Source organism: Octopus sinensis, linkage group LG30, assembly GCF_006345805.1.
Source record: "Octopus sinensis linkage group LG30, ASM634580v1, whole genome shotgun sequence".
Lineage (NCBI taxonomy): Eukaryota > Metazoa > Mollusca > Cephalopoda > Octopoda > Octopodidae > Octopus > Octopus sinensis.
Window position 1 is genome coordinate 7,517,304 of NC_043026.1, and position 12,500 is coordinate 7,529,803.

The following is a 12,500-nucleotide window of genomic DNA, read 5'->3' on the forward strand; positions in this document are numbered from 1 at the left end:
CAAAGTGGAGGGGCAGCGGGGTGGGTGGGAGATCAGTGTTTGACACTGATGGTGGTTGTTGGGGGGTGGGGGCGGGGTCGAGGGGGTCATGACACACTACCCACCACCCCCCGTTTCATACCCCCCCTTCACCCCCACCCCACCCACTGCCATTTGGCACCCAACAGTCATTATCAAAGTGTTGTTGTTATTGCTGTCGTTTAGCCCTGGGTCAGTCCTGATGCTGGAGCACCGCCTTTAGTCGAGCAAATCGACCCTGGGACTTATTCTTTGTAAGCCCAGTACTTATTCTATCGGTCTCTTCTGCCGAACCGCTAAGTTACGGGGACGTAAACACACCAGCATCGGTTGTCAAGCAATGCTAGGGGGACAAACACAGACACACAAACATATACGCACACATACATACATACATATATACACATATACGACAGGCTTCTTTCAGTTTCTGTCTACCAAATCCACTCACAAGGCATTGGTCGGCCCGGGGCTATAGCAGAAGACACTTGCCCAAAGATGCCACGCAGTGGGACTGAACCCGGAACCATGTGGTTAGTTAGCAAGCTACTTACCACACAGCCACTCCTGCGCTTATTATAAATATATATATATATATATATATATATATCATCATCATCATCATTTAACGTCCATTTTCCAGGCTAGCATGGGTTGGATGGTTCAACCGGGGTCTGGTAAGCCATGGAGGCTGCACCAAGCTCCAGTCTGGTTTGGCAGTGTTTCTATAGCTGGATGCCCTTCCTAACGCCAACCACTCCGTGAGTGTAGTGGGTGCTTTTTACGTGCCACCGGTACAGGGGCCAGAGGAGGCTGGCAAAGAGGCTGGCAAACGGCCACGATCAGTTGGTGCTTTTACGTGTCACCGTCCGAACGTATATATATATATATATATATATATATATATGAGAGGCTTCACCCAGTTTCTATCTACAAAACCCACTTAAAAGGCTTTGGTTGGCTCAGGGCTTTAGTGGAAGATACTGGGCCCAAAGTGCCATGTAGTGGGATGGAACTCAGAACCAGATTGTTGGGAATCAAGCTTCTTGCAACACCTGAGTCTAAGAATCATAATTTTTTTTTGTTTGTTTGTTTTTTATTTTTGGTGCAGTGGATATTGAAGTACATAATGCTATAGACTATAGAATATAAATTTTAGATAAAAGATCCTTTGGATGGAAAAAGAGGGAGGCTGTTCATAGGACTTGAAACCTCATCCTTTGGTACACATTTGCATGCAAGTATATGAACACACACACACACGTGTATATACTCTTTACTCTTTTATTTGTTTCAGTCATCTGACTGTGGCCATGCTGGACCACCATGTTTAATCGAGCAACTCGACCCCGGGACTTATTCTTTTGTAAGCCCAGTACTTATTCTATTGGTCTATTTTGCCGCACCGCTAAGTAACAGGGACATAAACACACCAGCATCGGTTGTCAAGCAATGTTGAGGGGACAAACACAGACACACAAACACACACACATGCATATATATATACATATATACGACGGGCTTCTTTCAGTTTCCGTCTACAAAATCCACTCATAAGGCTTTGGTCGGCCCGAGGCTATAGTAGAAGACACTTGCCCAAGTTGCCACACAGTGGGACTGAACCCAGAACCATGTGGTTGGTAAACAAGCTACTTACCACACAGCCACTCCTGCGCCTATATATACATGTATACTTATATAGACACACATTAACATACAACACACACACACACACATAACTGTGGAATGGCAACAAGTAGAGAGGAAAAAAATCTGAAGAAGGTTATTTCAACAATTGGCACTGGAAAATTGGCAGTCTCAGATAAATGGGGTGTGTGTGTGTGACACACATGAATATATGTGTATATCTATCTATCTATCTATCTATACGTGTGTGTGTATGTATACACACACACATGTATATATGTACACATCTATCTATCTATCTATACTTAGATGTGTGTGTGTGTGTGTGTGTACACACATTCATGTATGTATATATATATATGCACATACATATATATATATGTATAAATATATATCTGTATACACACGTAATGCACATACATACATATATATATATGTTTAAATATATATCTGTATACACAGATACAATTATATATATATATATATATATACACACACACACATATTACACATACATGACTATATCCATGTGTGTATATATGTATATATTTATATATATATACATACACATATATATACACATACATAAATATATGTACAGATACATGAATATATACATGTGTGTATATATATATACATAAATATTTAATAATGTATATAATTTGCTTGTGTAAATATATATATGTACCTACTCACACACACACACACACATATACACACACACACACACACACACTAACAACATATATATTTATATATGTAAGCAAGATATCAAACTGAGCTGTTACAAGTCTAAAGCTAACTAACAGAGGGGGGTGGGGATGGAGCAGGAGGGGGCAGGGGGTGAGCGAGAGAAAGAGAGATTGAGAGAGAGAGAGGGGAGGAAGAAAGAGACAGACAGACATTGTCAGCAAGAGGATGGAGGCCAGGGTGGAGGGGTGGGGCTGCGGGGTGGGGGGACGAGTTGAATGTTAAATGAGTTAGCAGCATCCAGATATTTCACAAGAACCCCACAGAAATCCTGAGGGAATTCGAACCTGAAAATGGTGGAATAACGTCATAGACGCAGCACGGAAGATTTATTGCAGTTTTATTTGTAATTCTTTTAATTCCTTCTTGTTTTTCTTTGTTTTGTTTTTTTTTTTGTTTTTTTTTCCTCTGCCTTGGTTGAACATTCTCCCATCCTGGGGTCTGTTGAGTTCGCTTCTCCGTTTTCGTGTTTCTTGTTTGGAAATTAAACAGAACCATCTCGGTGTTGTTGATATGGCTTTTGACTGAACACAGTAGATTTTGGAGACCCACACACATGCATACATATATATTGATATATACTTATATATAACTATAAACATATACATATTTATATCGATATAAAATCAACATTGAATGATGATGATAATAAACACACACACACACATATTATATATACAAGAATTAAAATAAAAACTTAAATTAGGCAATCAACTTTTTTTTACATATGATATGTCATCATCATCATCATTTAGCGTCCGCTTTCCATGCTAGCATGGGTTGGACGGTTCAACTGGGGTCTGTGAAGCCAGAAGGCTGCATCAGGCCCAGTCTGATCTGGCAGTGTTTCTACGGCTGGATGCCCTTCCTAACGCCAACCACTCTGAGAGTGTAGTGGGTGCTTTTTACATGCCAACAACACAGGTGCCAGACGGGGCTGGCAAACGGCCACGAACGGATGGTGCTTTTTACGTGCCACCGGCACGGAGGCCAGCCGGGGTAGTGCTGGCAACGGTCACGATCAGATGGTATAGTTATAAATTCAATTTGAAGCATATATATATATATATAAGAATGAATGTTTTTATATATAATGAACGTGAAATACAGGAAGGGACGAACACGGAACACAGACAAATCATTCGAAGCCTTCAATCTTCAGTCAGACACCGAATCATCATAGCAAATTTCGGCTGTTCAATTCTGATATTTGCCCCAAGAAAAAAAAAAAAAAAAAAAAAAAAAACTAAGCTGTAAGCATTAGATTTCTTGGTAGAAGACAGGAATGTGAACGCACAAGACGGATGTGAATACAAGAGACGAAAACGAAATTGAAAACAGTAATGAATAAACAAAATATATATAACGGTGGTTGTCATACGACTTTAGACCAAATGAGACAAAACAACAACATATATATATATATATATATATAAATAGATGAGTGTATTTTTACCTTGTTAACAATTAATATGGAAAAATAAATAAATAGTTACCAGGGTAGCAAAAATCTTACAAGTAAAGGTGTTGTAACTCCTTGTTTATAAAGGTAGAAACTTCGTATTTACGTTAACTCCATTTTTTATTCATATATATATATATATATATAATACATATTGACAAAATATATATGAATATTTTTGAAAGTATAAATATATATAAATATACATAAAAATATATGTAAATAGAATATACATGGGATACATATGGAAAAAATGAGGAAAAGTAAACACATAAAATTTTTTTCAATACTAAAATTGGGAGCTGTTAAAAGTGTCTAAAAATTCCAGAAAATAAATCCATAAAATTCAATCTGTTTTTTAACAAATATAAATAGTATATAATTGTAATTAGAGGAAAATTCCTTTCTATGGCCATTTCCAGAGTTCATGTCCTGGTAGAAAAATTAAAAGAAATTTTACAATCCCTGCGGACAATGTCCCCTTCATCAGGAAAGGTATCCTCATTAGAGAATCACATTCTGACAATTTCTAGTTATTACAGAGGGATGGATATAGATTGATACCAAAATTCATTCTCACATATGCAAATGAGAGAATGGAGAACATGGAATGACGAGGCAAGTATATTAACCTGTTGAGATTTAAATCTAACTAGCAGTAATGCTCGGCGTTGCTCGGGTTTGTTTCGACCCTTTAGAATTGGAATTTTTGAAAAGTAAAAATTTTGCATTATGTAGCTTGTTATTCTCTTTAAGTGAACATTTTTCTGGTTGAAATACACCGAAAAATGGCGACACAGCAGTAAAAAAATCGTAAAAAATAGGGATTTTTCATAGAAAAAGAAGCACCTTTTTGATGTAAGAAAGGAACATGGGGAAATAAACACAGAGAGAATATATATATATTTAAATAGGTGAATGAATTATCCTATGTTTATCGTCAGCATGGAAAATTCGTTGAACCGAAACCTGGGTAGCAAATTCACGTCAGAAACACAGTTGAAGCGACCTGTCCAAGGGTAGAAACTCCGGGTTCATGTGCAGAAATTTGTGTGTTGTTTATGAATAAATGAAAGAATGGAGTCGAACAAAGATGTTAACAAAATTCCTTTACTCTCGACATATGTTTCGAAGACAACATGGTTTCATTCCAAAGGAATAAGGTGCATTATGCAATCTTCTCATCAGGAAAGAAAGGGAGCCTCTCTCAACAACAAGACAAACAAAAATTACGATGACTGCCTACATGGTAAACAAAACGATTTATTTATATATATATATATATATATATATATATATATACACACACACATATATGCTTTATTATTAAACCTGTGTAAGCATAACAAAAACATCACAAAAAAACTGCTACTCAGAATTTCACCTTCCCTTTCATCAAGCAATTATGATCAGATTTTTGATCCCCAATGCCTGATGAATGGCAACGTGAAACTCTGTATAGCAGTTTTTTTGCAGTAATTTTGTAATGTTTTTTGCAGATTTAATAATAAAGCATATTACTCTACCTCTGGTAGTTGAGTAATATTTTTTCTCACCTTGTTTCACATTTATGTGCTTACTCGGCTATATATGTTTATATACAGATGTGTGTGTGTGTTTATATATATATATATATATATATATATATAGATCAATATATATATATGCTAAATGATGATGATGATGATGATGATATCCTCCATCCTTGTGTTATATTATTCTTAAATACACCCCCCCCCCCTAAACACATATATGTACATACATAGACTTGCATATATAGAAACACAAAGATATTCCCACTCTCACACAAACATGTACACATGCAAACACACACACATCAACAAACATACATACGCATAATTATATTTACACATACAACCCTACACACAGAAACGTGGACATCCACAAACTTACACATATAAGCATATACACATGCAACCATTCAAACATATACACACACACAAATGCACACACACACATACATGCATAAAACTAAGCGCACACACACAAACAGGCAGACACACACACTCGCACACACACACAAATCACATTTTCTTTCCTTCTTCTTCTCAGAGAGATGTCAAACCCCCCCCCTGATAACCACCCTCTCTTTACCCATTCTTTCTCATCCCCCACTCTAGGTAACAGCGGTGGGGGAGGAGCTGACCTTTGAACTTTAATTCTTTCCCACCCACCCCCACAACCTTTCCATCAACACAAAATGCTGCCATCTCAGAGAGATGAGGGTGGGGGGAGTGGTGTTGATGGAGATGGTAGTGGTGATGGTGGTGGTGGGCTGGACTCTCAGGGTGTCATGTGACAGACACGTAATTAGACCATCACATCCTGTCATAAAATGTCCACTGTTCTGATTGGATGAATGGATGATAATAATATGGGAAGACCAACGGAAAGACCCCACCTCCTCATGGGATTCTGGGGAGGCTCATGGATGCTTGTAATATTCGGCTGCCTGTCCATCCATCCATCCATCTATCCTCACCTACCTATCTACCTATCTACCTATCTACCTATCTATCTATCTATCACATATGGTGCAGGCATGACTGTGTGGTAAGATGCTTGCTTATATATATATATATATATATATATATATATATTATATATATATATATATGTCATCATCATCATCGTTTAACGTCCGCTTTCCATGCTAGCATGGGTTGGACAGTTTGACTGAGGGCTGGCAAACCAGATGGCTTTGCCAGGCTCCAGTCTGATCTGGCAGAGTTTCTACAGCTGGATGCCCTTCCTAACGCCAACCACTCCGAGAGTGTAGTGGGTGCTTTTAGGTGCCACCGGCACGAGGGCCATTCTGGCGGTACTGGCAATGGCCACGCATGAAATGGTGTTTTTTACATGCCACCTGCACAGGAGTCAGTCCAGCAGCACTGGCAACGACATCGCTCAAATGTTTTGTTCACGTGCTACCGGCATATGTGCCAGTAAGGTGACGCTGGTCATGATCACGCTCAAATGTAAGATATATATATATATAAATAGATGAGTGTATTTTTACCTTGTTAACAATTAACACGGAAAAAAAAAAAAAATAGTTACCAGGGCAGCAAATTTTCGAAACATGTGTCAAAAGTAAAAATATTTGATTACACCTGCGTTAAACTCCATTTATTTATTCATATATATATACACACACACACACCCACACACACATATATATATATATATATATATATTATAGACATATGTGTGTCTGTGTGTGTACTCAGCTTCATATACACTAAAATACACTGCTATGGAGAGTACTTGCTCTATGTGGTCACACAACCTGCTAAATATCACAACCAAATCTTCTGTGTCACACTGTACTTTAAACATAGGAAGGACACATTAGAGAATGTAGTTCAAGATACACCAGCGTTAAGAAAAGATTGGATGGTCATGGCTGAAACATCTTTGATCATAGGTCTCTCTGGATCAGGACTGATTTGGGGTTAAATAAGGAAAACAACAAGGAAGGGGACATTAGATAACGTAGTCCTAAACACACTGTGTATTAAGAAAAGAAGACATGGTGAAAGCTCTCTCGGATCAGGACTGGCCTGGGGCTAAATGATGACGATGACGATGACAACAACAGTGGATGCACAATGGCCCAATGGTTAGGCAAGCGGACTCGCGGTTGGAGGATTGCGGTTTCGATTCTCAGACTGGGTGTTGTGTGTGTTTATTGAGCGAAAACACCTAAAGCTCCACGAGGCTCCGGTAGAGGGTGGTGGAGACCCCTGTTGTACTCTTTCGCTCCAACTTTCTCTCTTTCTTCCCGTTTCTTGTCCTTAACTTCCTACGCAACCGCTGAGCCTGGATGCGCATTCATCCATCCGTCGATGCTCTCGGTGTTGGGGGTTGACTGGCTTTCTCTTCTGCGGGTCTTACGAATAGCAAAGGACCACGTTTTGGACTTCTCCCCAGAGGCACGATCTTGCGAGCTCTAGGACGAAGACCGTTCACTCAACAACAACAACACGACAACAACAACGACAACAACAACATGGAGTTTTTACAGAGGCCTGGGCCACAAGTTTTATACTCACTCAGGTATTAGATACTCCGGAGACGTGTGTTCAATTACGAAGCCAGCTTTTCGTAAATGATCAATGACGGTATGATTGCCCATAAAGTGACCTGCAAAACATAAGGGTGGAATACGGGTAAGACATCGGTAGAACACATACACCCCACCCACCAAAGAAAAAAAAAATGTGGGTAGAATATGAAATATGTATTGCAGAGAGTTTGGGTATATATTAGGAAGAGTATAGAGTCAATATTCAACAACAAACAAACTGGACCCTGTTAAACAAAAAACCTTCAGAGGAAATATTTGTATGTAATGGATGAGTCGGTCCTTTTATCATTTCAGCAGGTTCCTGGGTCAGGTGGGTCTTGTTAAGGTAGATTTTCTAGAGTCAGATTATATTCCTGTCACCTGTTTCCAAATAAGATATATCCCTGTAACTTAGCAGTTCAGCAAAAGAGACTGATAAAATAAGTACCAGGCTTAAAAAAATACCTCTTGGGGGTTGAATAAATGCTCAGATGCTAAAGATTAATCCAGAAGCAGTCTGCAGCATTTCTGAAATTTCTGTAATATTTTCACCCAGTTTAATTCTGTCTTCAAGTCCTGGTTGAGTTACAGAAACCAGTCAGCTGTGACAAGAAGTGTTTAACAAGGTTTGTTCAAAGTGCTACTACAACCATCTCTCTCTCTCTCTCTCCCTCTCTCTCTGGAATAACAAAAGGTGGCAGGTCAGCTTATTAGATCTGTTAGTAAGGATATGCTAGAATTACTATAACCTAGGGAAGTTACAAATGCTTCCCCTAAAAAGTTGCAAGACTTTTGAAATTGTACATATTACATCTTTTTATATACCTAAATAATTGGAGTTTACAAAAAAAAAACAAAGCAAAAGATGAAGGTGGTTGTGTAAACAACAAAGAGTTTAGTTTAACCCTCGGGAAGTGAGAAAATCTTTTACATTTTGAGCCTATGCTCTTCAACAGAAAGGAACATAGAAATAAGCAGAGAGAGAAAATAAAATGGTAGATAGGTAGATAGATACATTGTACACAATTATTATTATTATTATTATTATTATTATTATAAATAAGTATACATGTATATAGATATACAAATATATACACATATGTATAAAGTGTGTGTATGCCTAAATACCTATATTCTGTCAGTCTGTCTCGCTCTTTCTCTCTCTCTCTCTTTCTCTGTGTGTGTATATAATATATATATATATATATATATAAATATATATGGTCAATCCAAACAAGAAAGCACAAAAAAACACAACAACGCGAGGACGTGGAACAAATATAGTATTATTGGACGCTAAGGAAAGGAGGAGGGTTTAACGTTTTGAGCGGAGCTCTTCGTCGGAAACATAAGAGAAGGAAAGATCCAGAGAAGGGAAGACAGAGGAAAAAAAAAAAATCGCCAACGGTACACACGAGGTCACATTTTGAATAGTTAGTCATGTGTACGTACACACACAAATACCGTTATAATATATATGAGTATATAAATATGTATATATATGTGTGTGTGTATCTCACACACACACTCTCTCTCTCTCTCTCTCTCTCTTTCTCTCCATGTGTGTATATGTTTATATTTGTATGTATATATGTAGATAAGTATACATATATATATTTACATATATATTTGTATATATAAATGTGTGTTTGTGTGTGATGTGTGTGTGTGATGTGTAAACAAGGAATAGTGTTGTGGAGCAGTGTTTCATCCCAGTGACCATTCCATTGACTGTAAACATCAGTGGAATGAGACATGCACAGCTGACCGAATGACCGATTGACCAGAACCAGGGCTGACCCTGAAATCAAACCTGTGCTTCATCATTGCAAGGAGAATGAACATTTGTCATATACATGCACTCATTAATGGACAGACAGACAGACAGACATATAGATAGATAGATAGATAGGAAGGTAGATAGATAGATAGACAAAGCGATAGATGGATGGATGGATAGGTAGATAGATAGATAGATAGATAGACATAAACAAACTGATAAATAGATAAATAGATAGATAGATAGATACATACATACATGCATATATGTATGTATGTAGGAATGTATGATGTATGTATGTGTATATGTATGTATGTATGCATTAATACACATACATATATACACACACATACATACATTTATACAAATTTTCTCAGACGTGGAAATGTTTTTCATGTAAGTCTGGACATAAACAACCCTGCATGTATGATGGGGATGCTTATTTACAGCTATCATGAGAAGTTAAGACAGGGGTACTCACCACACACACACACACACAAACACACACATACACATACATGCATGCATATGTCTACATACATGTATAGAGACATGCACACACACCTCCCAGATCCACACACAAGGCTTTGGTTGGCCTCATAAGGCCATAGTAGAAGACACTCACTCAAGGTGCCACGCAATGAGATTGAACCTGGCACCATGTGCCAGAGCATCCTCTTACATTTATGTCTGGATTAAAAAAGGTATCTCATAATGAGTTAGCAGAGGTACCACATCATCATTTAAAAGAGGTACCTCATAATCAGCCTTGAGAGGTACCTCAATATTTAAAAGACGTATCTCATAACCTGTTAAGAGAGGTGCCTCATAATAAATTAACAGAGGTACCTCATAATAAGTTAAGGTATCACTTCATCATTTAAAAGAGGTACCTCATAATGAGTTAACAGAGGTACCACATCATCATTTAAAAGAAATACATCATAATCTGCTAAGAGAGGTACCGCATAATCAGTTACAGAGGTACCACATCATCATTTAAAAGGGGTACCTCATAATCAGCTAAGAGAGGTACCTCATAATTTGAAAGAAGTATCTCATAACCGGTTAAGAGAGGTGCCTCGTAATAAATTAACAGAGGTACCTCATAAGTTAAGGTACTACTTCATCATTTAAAAGGGGTACCTCATAATCAGCTAAGAGAGGTACCACATAATTTAAAAGAAGTATCTCAGAACTGGTTAAGAGAGGTGCCTCGTAATAAATTAACAGAGGTACCTCATAAGTTAAGGTACTACTTCATCATTTAAAAGAGGTACTTCATAATCAGTTAAGATAGGTACTACATCATAATCAGTTAAGAGAGGTACCACATCATTTGAAAGAAGTACCTCATAATAAGATAAAAGAGGTACCTCCTGATTGGTTAATCATTCGTTAAAAAGAGGTACCACATGACCAGATTCTGGCAAATTTGTGTGGCATGTGGATAATAATGTTGGATCATTTAGAATGGAAATTGCTTGAGAGAGATTTTCATCAGGTTTTCTGCTGGTTGTCTGTTGGTGGGACCCTTCGCTGTCTGAGGATCTCCACCTTTTTTACTAAGGAACAGAGAAAGATTAATACAGCAACCAAAAGAGGTACATCTGGAAATGCAGGAAACTGGGTGGCCAGAACTTGATATAAGCGTTCATATTAGCACTATTGCTATCATCATCGTTATCATCATCATCGTCATCATCATCATCGTTATCATCATCATTATTATCATCATCATCCTCCTTACTATTATTGTTGTTATTCTTATTGTTTTGTTTGCTTACTCCAGTAGTAAGACATACAGAGGCATGTACATATACATACATACATATATTCATGCACACACACACACGCAGGTATATATATATATACATACGTATATATGTATGTATGTATGAATGGTATGTATGTATGTATACATATATAGATATATATATATACATATATACATACACACACACATATATATATATATATATATATATATATATATAGGTAAGTAGGTAGGTAAATATATAGATACATAAAAATACATGTATATAGATATACAAATGTATACACATGTATATATGTGTATGTGTGTGTATATATATATATATATATATATTATATGTATTGGCATTTATTTGTAGTTACGTATTTCATATACATATATATATATATATATATATATATATGAAATACATAAATACAAATATATACACATACATATATATAAGCATGTATGTGTGTATATAAATATATGTATGTATGTATGTATGTGTATATACACATACTCACATGACTGTGTGTAATCGCATTCTAAAGATTTTTCTCGTTAGGGTAGAAACAGCTTCCATGACGGAAGCTCACCAAAAATTGCAGATAAATTGGCAGGCGATAAGGTCACATGATCAACATCCAGCCATGCCCCCCACTCCTCTGCTTTTATTATCTAATTTGAGGCGATTAAGATAAGCTAAACGACTATGGGGGAAGAGTGATAGTGTGTATAATGTGAGTACTATATATGTGCATGGAAGCGTGTACAGAAATGCACACACCACATTCACATCCATATATACAAATGTATGTGTACATATGTATGTATATATATGTATGTGTATATATATATATACACTTACAAATATACATAATTACATATAAACATATATATAATCATACATACATATATGTATACATATATATATATATATATATGTTAATATGTATGTACATATGTTATATATGTGTATAATATATATTATATA

General features: G+C 36.9%; 1 protein-coding gene across 1 annotated transcript in view; it reads right to left on the bottom strand.

Annotated features, from left to right (window-relative positions):
• LOC115226756 (metalloprotease TIKI1) overlaps positions 1–12,500 on the bottom strand; it is a 112,752-nt gene that overhangs the window by 26,393 nt on the left and 73,859 nt on the right. Inside the window, exon 4 of the mRNA XM_029797777.2 lies at positions 7,954–8,044. Coding sequence (XP_029653637.1) covers positions 7,954–8,044 — 91 coding nt within the window. The remainder of the gene's footprint in view (positions 1–7,953; positions 8,045–12,500) is intronic.